This window comes from Achroia grisella, unplaced genomic scaffold (genome assembly GCF_030625045.1).
Source record: "Achroia grisella isolate CSIRO2021 unplaced genomic scaffold, CSIRO_AGI_Agris_v1 utg567, whole genome shotgun sequence".
NCBI lineage: Eukaryota > Metazoa > Arthropoda > Insecta > Lepidoptera > Pyralidae > Achroia > Achroia grisella.
The window spans coordinates 2,280,594-2,294,594 of NW_026712947.1; the positions used below are offsets into that span (position 1 = coordinate 2,280,594).

Consider the following 14,001-nt stretch of genomic DNA (forward strand, 5'->3'; position numbering starts at 1 on the left):
TTCCTAGTGAATTCATTCTCTTATAATCCTTCACTGGTGTCCCAATAAATAAATATAAGAGCTATAAATTATTTTTAAACAACGTAGTTTCATTCCTTTATCCAATTATCGTCATATTAAAATTGTAATGAATTACATTTTAAATATATTATTTTCACTCCTGTAACTCATTATTTGCTTCTTCCTTATCCTATTTATTTGAGGTGTTATTCTCTTCCATAAAAATTGACAAATATAATTATTATTATACATGCATTATAACACAATAGCGACCTCTATCGGTAGAAATAATCGGCCGTGTTGTCATTCATCTGTCAATTCTTTATTGTCCTTCAACTGACATCACTTGTCAATCATTCATTCAAATTTCATTCCATTCATAAAATTATCGTCCTCGCCTCCCACTTCCTCTCATCTCCTCACTTCCTCATTCCCCTCAGAATTCCTTGGTCATTATCATGCATTTGTCGGGTCTACTTATTTTTTAAAATGTCAAGTTTTAGTATTGTTTAATGTTTATAACACGTAATGTCCGAAATGCCTGTAAGATGCAAACAGTGAGATCGATCTTCGAAGTTCGTTGGTGATGATGTGTTGTGGTTACAGTGTTTTGTGTTGATGTAGTAGGTTTATCACGAAGGAATTTACTGCAGTGTCTCTGATAACGGTCACTATGGACCAAGACTGGAAGAAGAGTTTGGGATTCCCTGTCAACTACAACAGCCAAAGTTCTGATGACGATTTGTAAGTGTAATATTATAGATTACTTATGAAATAAATAGTATTTACATCTGTAAACATAGTTGGTAGCGCGTATTTTTGAAGGACGTAAGTCAAAGGTCACAGACGGCGTCTGTGTATTTTTCTTTTGGAATTTGGACGTAAAACCCAAGCTCATAAGCTCACAAACTATAAAAAACCGCGACACAAGTTTTTTTTAATTTATTAGACATAGACATTAAAGACATTTTTCCTGTTATATTGAGTTTCTTATAGTCGACTTATTTTACGACATGCTATGCTCGCGACTTTTTTTTTCTTTTTTTTTTGCTTTTATCAAGTTAGGGAAATGTATACAGAGGTATAAGAAATGGAATGGAATTATTCTTTTGTAGAGAGGTGACAGTACAAATCAACTGTGATGACTGAGCTATCATCACCTACCTATTTAGTTTAATTACACATATATTTATACCAATTCCTTGAGGAGTCAACAGCAACCATATAGCATCCACCAACATATTAATTCATTGGATAGAATTGAATTATATTTTTTAAAATATTGTATAAAGTTGATCAGCATCATTGGCAGGAAATTATTCATAATGAAAAGTAATTTAGATTTTGTCTATAGTATTGCAATAAATTATCTTTTGTTATTTAAGTATATACAGAATCTGAATTTATTAATTATTTGTACTTTTGGAACTAATTATCTATAGTTCTATGATCTATGAATGTAAATAAAATTGGTGTGTCTGTGTGTAATATTGAAATAACCGTTTTTTACTACATGCATATGAATATAAATACGGTACACACACCAAAACAACATTTTTTAAAATTTTTGTCTGCCTCTCTGTTTGTTCCGCCTAATCTCTGAAATGGCTGGACCGAGTTTGACAGGACTTTTTTTGGCAGGTAGCTGATGTAATAAGGAGTAACTTAGGGTACTTTTGTTTTAGAAAAATAGAGTTAATTCCATGCTGACGAACGCGGGAACAGCTAGTTAGCAATATAACTCCTTCTTTCTCCCTACATCATTCCCACTCTTCTTTGTGGTTCGAGGAGTTATTTCAGTAGGCACACATATCTTACAGTAGCGGTTTCCACTAATTAAGTGGTATATGGATCATTAATGGTTCCCATAGCTGAATTTTGGTCCACCAATGATATGAAATTTCAAACTAATATATAATGTGTTTTAAATCCTAATTAAATTCAAGCAATGTTAATTATAGATATGTGGAAAGAAAAAATGTAATCCATCACATTTTAATTAAGGATTTTGATTAATTATTATTATATTAATATAATATAAAATAAATAAACCATTATTATATTATGTTGGTTTGTATTTATATACTAGCTGTACCTGCTACTTCGTTCGCGTGGAATTTAACTTTATTTTTCTAAAATATACAGACACAGACACAGACAGACTGATAAAAATTGTAAATATCATTTTGGTGTATGTACCATATTTATATTTTTTTATATGCATGTAGTAAGAACCCGTTACATCAATACCACAAACAGACACTCCGATTTTATTTATATGTATAGATAAATATATTTATATAATTAACTAGAGAATAATGGATGGTGTTAAGTCTGCTAAATGTACCGTTACCGTTTGTATTGTGAGTATTGAATTTAAAGAAATTAATAGAACAAACATTATATAAAATAAAATGTATCAGTTTCTTAATTTTTCACAACTGTCAGAATCGATTTTAGAGTAGAGTATTTAAAGTAGAAGTAGTCGATTTTAAAGTAGAGTATTTTGAGTATTTTGAGGTGAAAATATTGTGTGATTGAATTGATCAAATGTCACCAGTAGAGTAAAATTTTTTATCTTAATAAAAACCACACAGTCTGTTGAAAACAACAGGCTGTTGATATATTACTTTTTTAAAATAAACCATAACAAAATATCTTCATTCATGTAGGTCTATTACAGACTTATGGTACTTACATCAAAAAAATAATGTTGTAAATAAACTATAGATTTGAGATAACAGATCCTATGTATAGTTCTGTTATACATAGGTTCTTTTATCTGAAATTTTAGTTCCTGCTATTAACAAGGATATAGATTGTCAGGGAGAAATAAAGATGTGGAAGGACTAATGAAGAGAGTGTAGTTTTTATAATAGTTTTTGTAGAAGTTTTTATGCAGATAACTGAAGCTTAATTTTAAATTTTGGTTCTTGCTACCAACAAGGATATAGCAACGAGATTTTGATATATATAGTCAAACAGAAGTAAAGATGTAAAATCACTGTTCATGATGCAGTTTCATCATAACTGCAGACAGTTTCAGTAATCATGGCAATTGTACGAAAATGTATTGTTAAATGTAGATAACTGAAGTTTAATCTTAAATTTTGGTTCCTGCAATCAATAAAAATATAGCTTATCAAAGAGAAATAAAGACACTGTTCAAGAGAGTGTAGCTTTAATACTAGTTTTTGAGGATGTTTCTATGCTGTTTCACTATAACTGCGAACAGTTTCAGCAATCATGGCAATTGGATGAAATGTATTGTTAAATGTATATAACTGAAGCTTAATCTTAAATTTTGGTTCCTGCTATAAATAAGAATATAGCTTGTCAAAGAGAAATAAAGAATCACTGTTCAAGTTCAAGAGATTTTGAAAGAGTTTTTGATATTGTCAAAGAGAAGTAAAGGTGTAAAATCACTGTTCAAGACAGTGTTATTATATTATTATAATAACACTCTCTTGAACTCTCTCTAATATATGTTATTACTAATTTTTGCCCGCGGCTTCGCTCGCGTTAAGAAGTATTATTGTTAGGTATAGTTTTTGCGGCTTTACAGTAATTTCGTTCAAACTTTCATCACCTATGTTATTCTCTTAGGGGTGGAATTTATCAAAATCCTTTCTTAGCGGATGCCTACGTCATAACGTCTACCTGCATGCCAAATTTCAGCCCGATCCGTCTAGTGGTTTGGGCTGTGCGTTGATAGATCACTATGTCAGTCACCTTTGAGTTATATATATATTTAGATTATTTATACCAAGTTTTTATGCAGTTTCACCATAACTGCAGACAGTTTCAGTAATCATGGCAATTGTACGAAAATGTATTGTTAAATGCAGATAACTGAAGCCTGTTACATTATTAGTGGACCACTCAACACTATCAGTAATGCCAATCACAGTATCTACTTATTATTGACTCGTAACATGTCCCTCTCATTGATAACAGATAATATGCTTTATGAGGATACCGTAACACTATACTGTAATCATATTAGGGTAAATTTAGAATAGAGTTGTTATATATATATATATATATATCTATATTCTATATATATATATAAAATTGGAGTGTCTGTTTGTAATATTGAAATATTGGTTTTTTACTACATGCATATGAATATAAATACGGTACATACACCAATATAACATTTTTCACAGTTTTGTCTGTCTGTTTGTTCCGGTTAATCTCTGAAATAGCTGAACCGATTTTGATGGGATTTTTAATGGTAGGTGGCGCGCACGAAATCGCGAGTACAGATAGTAGTATGAATGAAATATGTCAAAGGTTTTTTGAAGTTGTAGTTACACAATCAATTTCTGGACGCACCCTGTTCGACAGGTATCAGCCGTTTGTATGGGAATATATAATTGTTGTTTTTAGTATTCTACATGCAATTTCTTCATATTTTATCACCGTTTACTTTCACTTCCACGAATATTTCAAGACTTATTACAATTAACTAAATCGATTCAGCCATTCTCGAATTTTATTGAGAGTAACGAACAGCAATTCATCTATATATATATTCTTTTTTTGTTATAAATAAATACATATTATACATATAGAAAACACCCAGATCGATACAAACAATCATACTCATGAATACAAATGTTTGTACCGTGCGAGGAATCGAACTCGCAACCATCGGAAGTAAAGCGGTGTGCTAAACCACTATACCACCGAGTCCGTCAATATATTAATATAAGTATATATGTAATAGATATTTAATAAACAGTTTTTATGTATTGATAATAATAATATCTGCTTGCTACAACTAAAATGGACGTGAATAAGTCGGTCAGACCACAGAACACAGAAGAGTCAGGAGTTCATTGTCCTAAATTATAGATTACTAGCTATTCGCCCCGGCTTCGCTCGGGTGTACATGTATTATACATATAAACCTTCCTCTTGAATCACTCTTCACACAGTGCGATCTAGACACAAGTTAAGCTAGCTAAAGTTTGTGTTATGTGTACTAGACAACTGATATTAATATATATTAATATGTCAATTTTTGTCTGTCTGTCTGTTAAATCTTTTAAAAAAGACCGCTACAAAATCCGTTGCGTAGTTTTAAAGATTTAAGCATAGGTACACAGGGTTAGGGACAGACAGCGACAGCGACTTTGTTTTATAGTATCTAATGATACATGATCCGCAAACGTTATTTCGCTGTATAAATCAATATCACTAAAAATAGAGTTTAATAGTAGAAGGATGTAAATTAGGGCTGTGTTTTGTTTTTATGTATGACTGGATGTACCCGCTACTTTGTCCGCGTGGAATTTAACTTTATTTTTCTAAAATAAAAGTAGCCTCAGTTACTCCTTATTACATCAGCTACCAGCCAATAAAAGTCCGATCAAAATCGGTCCAGCCATTTCAGAGATTAGCCGGAACAAACAGACAGACAGACAAAAATTGTAATAAATGTTATTTTGGTGTATGTACCGTATTTATATTCATATGCATGTAGTAAAAATCTGTTATTTCAACATTTCAATTTTATTTAAGTATATGTGTAGATATCTAATAAATTTAAATACAAGCTGATCCCGCAACTTCGCATACGTTGTCGGTAATTTGAAGAGAATAATTCAAGTCATACAGACAGAGGCACAATGTTATTTATGATTAGTTTTGTCTCCAGTTGGGTGCACGCAATATGTATAGAAATGATGTAATATTTATATACTAACTGTTGCAGATTATTTTCCTCTCGTTTTAAATGACACGTGCTTATCTAGTTCTAAAAGAGATGGCCGTAATTGATTATTTTATCTCTCTAGATAAAACAAAGCAGCCGCCACTTATATCTTTTAAATTGCGCAACGGATTTTAATGTAGTTTTCAGTAATAGATAGAGTGATTCCAGAGGAAGCTTTATATGTATTTTCGAACTACTCTAATACTGGCCGCAGCTGGCCTTTACAGCTTCACTGGACGATATACGATCGTCTGCACCGGCGAGTGCAGATGACTCTCCAAACCAAAGGAAGGACTTATGGAGTGGCTGAAGGCCAACTCCCGCCTGACAGATACGACTAGTCTGAGGGCACCGCTATGGGTTCGAACCTCAGCTCAGTCCGTCGTAATATCGGTCCCCGTTTGAATTGGACGGGGGTTGATCGGAGGGGATGTCTAATACATGCGTGTTATAGTATAGAACAAGCCGGGAAATTCAAAGATTTGTAATGCGAAGCCGGGACGAGTTGCTAGTATACATGTTGTAACTTCTGTAGACCTTTTATTGTTGATCACCTTCCAGCAATGGTATTTCCGATCCGATATGATATTGAAACATTTAAGAAAAGAGCTTATTCCTTTTTAAATGGCCGACATCGTACTTGCAATTCCCCTGGTGTTGCGGGTGCTCATGGGCGGCGGTAATCACTTACCATCAGGTGAGCCGCATGCTTGTTTGTCCCCTGTGTTATAAAAAAAAGAAAAGATCACCTTCCAGCAATGGTATTTCCGAACCGATACGATATTGAAATCTTCAAGAAAAGTGCTTATTCCTTTTTAAAAGGCCGACAACGTACTTGCAATTCCCCTGGTATTGCGGGTGCTCATGGGCGTCGGTAATCGCTTACCATTAGGTGAGCCGCATGCTCGTTTGTCCCCTGTGTTATAAAAAAAAAAAAGATTCTTGTTTGTTACCCTTCAATTCTGTTGTCAATACTGTCCAAATATATATATTTGTATGTATACCAAGTCTTTATTCCTTTTACCTATATATACAAATATACTAAAACATACAACACCTATGTATGTGTGTACAATAAAGTATAAATTTTAGAACAATATAACTTATACATCAGGCTACAAATTTCACGCGCATGAACTGCGATGCGATTCGACGACCGATTTCGCTAAATCGTTTTTGGTTGTGTTCGTTATTATCAGGAGCAGTTTCTTGTGAAAGCAAAACTAAGAAAGTTCCGCGGAATTTAGAACATTTAGTAAGATCATTGCATTTTCTTTAATGTGTTCTGTAATATTTATAGCTAAGACGGTCCGTCTGGTCAGCTAGTATTATAACGAAATCTATTTTAAAATTGTCTGTGGTCAGTAGATGTTGGCATTTGTATACAAAATGTTGAATAGTTTAAAACACACAATGCCCTGTAATTCGGTAACCTTGACTGCCTGATAATTGGAAGGTTTGGCCGTTTACTCAGTAAGTAGTTAGGTATTTGGAGTGTAAAATTGTGCGTAACAAAATGCCGAAATTCAAATTCAGAATCAACTCGTCAATGTTCGTAAACTCAGAGTCTAAATCTAATTAATCTGCAACATACAATTGAAACCATAAATTTAAATACCAATTTGGAATATAAAATACATTTCTTATTAGCCAGTACAACAATAGGAACAAACAAACAATCATACAATAAATGTAATGTCTAAGGGTGAGCTTATATCTAATAAGAGTTTACTTCCTGCAATCTTAGAAAATGTTATAGGATAGTGTGTTTACTAGATTAGCTATACATAATACATACACAATCATATACAATACCATCTTTACCACAAGGGCACACGGGGCCCGTGCCCAGGGCCCTCATTCTCAGGGGGCCCCTGCAGGACTGACAAATTTTCTCACACATTTATTCTCAAAAGATTTAAGTAATGTTATCAGAAGGTTATCACAAGGCATATACTACGCCATTATACCGATTACTTCGCCTATTCCTATGTTTTTATAACAATATAAAATATTATTTCTTCTTATAACTTAGGATAATATACTGTAGCCTAAGGTCTGACTTGGCCAGTTCTCATATACCAATTATTACTTTCGATTGCTAGTTACTACTAATAATAAAATAGGAACCGACAAGTAACATGTTTAGAACTTGCGAAGGCTACAGTATATTTCGTATATGACGATATTTGGACGTTAATATCTAAATAACCGTTTGAGATATGTTTATGAAATTTGGAACACATATTTATCTCGCAAGTCTCAACCAAATTTGAACCAAATTTGACAGGTTTATGTGAAAGAGTTTTTGAGTTATGAGGGGGTCAAAAGTGGCTCCAAATGGTTCGTGTAAATATACATACGGTGCTGCTCGCCAGTTATCTTACTTGAAACTCGGCTTGACACGCTACCGCGTGTCTATAGTTTCCATCGACAACATTGTATTGTCCCGCAATTCTGACCTTTGATTAGAAATTTGTTGATTTAATCAAAATATTTGACCAAATAAGCCCTGATAACTTGTTTGTTGGTAGGTACTAAACATATGACATCAATAAGTCTATTTTTATCTAAAGATTATGGAAATTATGCAACGATAAATATAATGTAGGAAACATTGAAATACGATAATATTTATATACATTAAGATTCGTACGTCGTAGTCTAGTCGGTGAACTGTCAACACCAGGCTTCCAAGCCATTATTGCTATAAGTAAGTACACAATTGCTACAAGCGATAAGTAGCTATGACGTGGTCTAGTGTCTTGAGTAGTCATGCTCACTAAAATGTCCAGAAATGTGGCGGCGTGGTGGGTCGGGTCATTGGGCTCCCTAAAATATGGTCGAGCGCAGTGATGTCTGGCTCATCCATCGTACTCGTGAACGGGTGCTGCTTGTAGGGACTGGTCTGCTCTAATCACTACGACCGATTTCCTCTTATTTAATTGTTTAACCAGTTGGTTAATATTTAATATTTTTTCTATTCGAGTATTTAATTCAATTAGTGCTAATTGCTAGTTTGTATTCATACACTTCAACTTATAATGTAAAGTTACAATAAAATTATTTAAAAGAGCAACACGCAAGTTTCTTTCTCGTTCTTCTTGAGATGAGACAGTTTTCCGAATGAGCGATAGATAGAAGAAAAAAAAACTGAATTATAATGGCGACAGCCTTGGTGATCTAGTTCTCTCGGTGCTTTGGTACTAAGTGCTGTAAGTTACAAAAATATTATTGGCAAAATTAAAAAAAATGTGATGACTATTCAAAAGTGCTTCAATGTAAATTTATTAGAATAAATGATTTTCTATTCTATTCTATTGCCTTGCCTTTATTCCATTATTTGGGGTCGGCGCAGTATGACTTACATAGTGCATAGATTTTTGGCATAAGTGTTTTTCGGCCGGCCGCCTGCCTGACATCAACCCTACTTAGGAACACTATTGTTGGTTGTTTAACGTCCACCGTAAAGGCGTCCGTTAGTACTAGTTGTTATTGCACCGGGATTTTTAAACTCTTGTGTATTATCCTACTTACCTACTTATCCTATCATCGTCGCAGCCCGGAAGACGTCCACTGCTGGACATAGGCCTCCCCCAAAGATTTCCACTACGATCGGTCCTGCGCTGCTCGCATCCAATGCCTTCCAGCGATCTTGACCAGATCGTCGGTCCACCTTGCTGGAGGCCTTCCCACGCTGCGTGTTATCCTATTACAATAAGATATTTTGCCTAAGTTTGATTGGCATGCTATCCAAGTTTTAAGTTTTTTCTTCGCTCCCCGGTTAACAAAGGAGATTTCCAAGCTATCTTCCAAGCTATATCTGAACTATATTCAATGCCTGATGATGCCTCGTTCAGAGGCGAAACACGTGTCGCAATATGGGTGTAGATTCAATAATAGTCGGAATTTGATCATCAATAGAGAAAGTCGTAACGCTTTCAGTAGCGGTGGTCAGTTTTCCGCGCTGAACTGTGGTCTCACACATGCTAATTAATGGTAGCGAAATTAAACAAAAGAATATAAATACATTATGTAATACCTAATTCGATAAAAATAGTAGGTATTTGTTTATAAATCAAAGATAATAAAGCAAATATTGGACTACAATGGGTTTTGTATGTCTGGAATTTATATCTAGCAGCAAATTGAATTTGGAATGTTACAGATACAAAGTCGCGATATAAAGTAAAAAAAATTAGACACAGAACTATTGCCATTCCGGAGTACTAAGATAGGTAGATAGATAAGAATTTTTATTTGTAACTAAAAGTACATACATATAAGTTCAATTACAAGGGGGTATTATATTACGGAATATTTAGACCAATACGATACAATATGAGTAACCCTGTATGTATGCACCACAACAATACAAAATGGGTCATAGGTCTGTGTGGAGATTCACTCACGGAGCAAAATAGTGATTTTCAGCTATGACCGCAAGGTTCAATGTATTTATAAAAAAAAACTGAATTATAATGGCGACCGCCTTGGTGATCTAGTTCTCTCAATGCTTTGGTACTAAGTGCTGTAAGTTACAAAAATATTATTGGCATAGCGTAATATGGTAGCCAGCAAGGTAAAGTTTGTAAAAAATCGCCTGCGAGTATACCTCTCTCTACCTAATTACCAAGTTATGTTTCAGTTAAAGGCGAAGAAATTACAGAAGGTAATTAAGTAACCCTCTGTTCATTTACAGTGATACCAGCGACGTGGTGATGAGACACCCTCGCCACTCGTCCGGGTTCCTACTCGCTGACGGCGGGGATGGATCCGAGGCGGATCTCCTCGGCACCACGCCCCCACGATCTAGGATCAGGGACAAGGAAAAACGCAGGTAAATTTATGTTCAAAAATAGATTTTAGGTACCTTTTTTCAGGTCGGCCTATTACGTTTAGTCTTCTATCTAGACCTGCAGTAAATTCTTTATTAAAAGGTGATATTTATGGAAAATTATGGAAAATTACGGAATGATGCACCCGTCTGCACTGGCGGTTTAAGCTGTGACGGCACCAGTGACGGCACCAGTGAAGGATGAGAAGATGAGCATGAGGCTAACCTCATGCTCATTATCACTATATAAGTGTCTTAGGTCAGTTAGCCCATCGTGATAAATTCACTTGGAATTTATCACGATGAGTGATGAGTTACATTGGTTGCAATTGAGTCGAGAGCCTACATTATTAACCATCCCTTACCTCCCTATTAGAACGTGTTTCTAAATCTATGTCTGTTCTAAATCTGATCTGATCTGCCAGGACAATCTGTCCTAGGTTGTCGGGTCAGGCAATTCTTCCCTCTCGATGAGATATGCCATACTGGTCCACCAGGTAGCTGGAGGACGTATCTACCTCTTTTATGTTCGGATAGTTATAAAGCTTTCTTACCGCATATTCCTCGTCTCTCCGCATTACATGGTAATACCATCTGAGACGGCTTTCTCTGATAATACCATCTGATACCATTCTGGTAATACCATCTGAGAGTTTTTCTGTTATTGGAGCTACTTTAAAACTGTTGTAGTAATAAGAAAAAGGACTAGGTAAACGGAGAAAATATATTAATATAGACTACTGACAATTAGTATATGATGATCAACGATGTATGCTTCGGCCGTTGTCTGGGCATATTTATGGTTGTGCTGGTTTATTCACGTCCCAGTGGGAATTAGTGGTGGGTGTTCCGGATGGTACAATATGTGGTTGTATTGGTGGTATCTACGTCCCTGATTCGATCCTTCAAGAGGTATGGATGTGATAGAATATGTTATATAGGTTATATATATTTTGTCTTGGTAAGTTTTAATGTTAGCATGGCCTGCAGTATTCTTTAAACTTTACTAAATTAGATTTAGACTTTGAAAAAGACGTCTTGTGACTCTACCAGACCATCGCAACATTTTCATTTCTGTTTGTCCTCTATGCTATAAAAATATTATAATAGTAGAGTATAATCTGTACACTCCATCAAAAGCGATGTTATCTGTGATTGTAGTCATTGTACTGGCGCCAGCACCACTCGACCGCCACGTAAGGTTATTTTTAACAATTGATTTTTGACCACTAGGGGCGGGTGGCAGTTTTATAAATAGCAATGAAATCGATTGCAGTATCAATGCCCTTACTTTGAATATAATAAGTAATAATTAATATATATTCGTAAGATTATCTATACATTTATACGTATAAATAAAATTGGAGTTTGTTTGTAATATTGAAATAACCGTTTTTTACTACATGCATATGAATATAACTACGGTACATACACCAAAATAACATTTTATACAATTTTTGTCTGTTTGTCTGTTTGTTACGGCTAATCTCTGAAATGTATGGACCGATTTTGACGGGACTTTTTTAGGCAGGTAGCTGATGTAATAAGGAGTAACTTAGGCTACTTTTATTTTTAAAAAATATTTTATTTTAGAAAAATAATGTTAAATTCCATGCGGTCGAAGTGACGGGTAGAGTTAGTAAATAAAAAAACCTGAACAATTTTTTTTTACAATTCACACAGCGCCATCTAGTCCCAAGTTAAGCTAACTAAAGGTTGTGTTATGGATAACTGATACAAATATGTTGCGAGTGAATGATACGATGTTGTTGGTCGAGACGATGTATATTACAGATGATGATAAACTGACAATATGTACATAGAAATAATGATCCTATATACTAAATAAAAATAGGAAAATGTAAGGTGGGGTGACACAGTTTAGACACGGCAGTGCTTAGTACACAATATTGGATTTGTCTTACTAGACATTATTAAATGCAATTATTATTTTGATGTATCTAGGTGACTGTGTCCCATAAAATACATTTTCGTAAATACATACATATTATACATAGAAAACACACAGACTGAAACAATCATACTCATTAATACAAATGTTTGTGCCGTGCAAGGACGACCTCGGTGGCCTAGCGGTCTAGCACACCGCTTTACGTCCGATGGTCGCGGGTTCAATTCCTCGCACGGCACAAACATTTGTATTCGTGAGTATGATTGTTTGTATCGGCCTGGGTGTTTTCTATGTATTTACGAAAGAAATAACTATATATTTCTGTCAGTTGCCTAGTACACGTAATACAAGCTTTAGCTAGCTGACTTGATTCTACCGCTCATTCGGAATGCAGGCTCATCACAAGAAGAATGAGCAAGAAACTTGTGTGTTCCTCTTTTAGATAAATATTGATTTACTTATATTTAATTAACAACAATGATTAGGCATGCGACATTCAACATAGAAACCGCTACGAACTTAATCTCTGTTCAATCAGATAACATTGTCAGCGCTATGAATTTTAAGTTAGATATTTTCTACAAAAACATTATTGTCATTTATAAATTCTTCAGTTTTATAATAAGCTTTTTTACAAAGAAAATATTTTATGACACATTTGATTTTTTTTTCTGGCAAATAGAGTACGGACTCTGTCAGTTTGTTGTAAAACCGTAAACGAATTACTAACTTTCGTTAGATATTTTCTACAAAAATATTATTATCATTTAAAATTATTGGAATAAAGAACTAATGATTTATCAAAATCCGTTAGAATTTATAATTTCCATAAAATAAATTACTATCTTTCGTCAAACGGCACTTAGGTAAAACTAACATTATAATTATTTTTATAACATGTATTTAAAAAGAATACGAGATGAGTTTCGTGTCAGTTCTTCTCATCTCGAAATCATACCGAACTGACGGTATATTTGACATATCATAAGAGTCTGTAATAGACCTACATGAATGAAGATATTTTGAATTTTTGTAAGAACTGAACCAGTTAGATCTCTCTGTCTACTTCTGATAGTAATGGCGTGACGATTGATGATTCTTTTTATAAATAGCGACATCAATATGTAAATAGGATTCACAGATTATCTTATCAGATACGAATCAACGTAGATAATAATATAATAAGTGACAATATTCTGCGATAGTTGACAAGGTTTTAGTTTTTATAAATAAAGGAGAATACACACGTACAGTTAGAGCAGTACAGAACATCGAGACAAAATAACCACTAAACAGAGAGGTAAGTTTAGTCGTGAATTTATTCAATTTGCCAAGAAAAAAATTCAAACGTGTCATAAAATATTTTCCTTGCAGCTTTGTAGGTTTCAATGAGTCTGGTAGGATGAGGAACCAAGAAAACTGTCTGGCAATTTAGGAAACTCAGTTTAATAGCTCTCTCAATAATAAAGTTCAGCTTTATTGAAATGACGTAAATTTATTTATAAAATAGTATAGTTTAGGGGGGTCCGG

At 34.2% G+C, this 14,001-nt stretch overlaps 1 protein-coding gene across 1 annotated transcript in view; it reads left to right on the top strand.

The window, feature by feature from the left end:
* Positions 1-435: 435 nt before the first annotated feature.
* The window catches only part of LOC131848650 (uncharacterized), a 53,464-nt gene continuing 39,898 nt past the window's right edge, over positions 436-14,001 (top strand). Inside the window, exons 1-2 of the mRNA XM_059198571.1 lie at positions 436-744; positions 10,425-10,562. Coding sequence (XP_059054554.1) covers positions 674-744; positions 10,425-10,562 — 209 coding nt within the window. The 5' untranslated portion in view covers positions 436-673. The remainder of the gene's footprint in view (positions 745-10,424; positions 10,563-14,001) is intronic.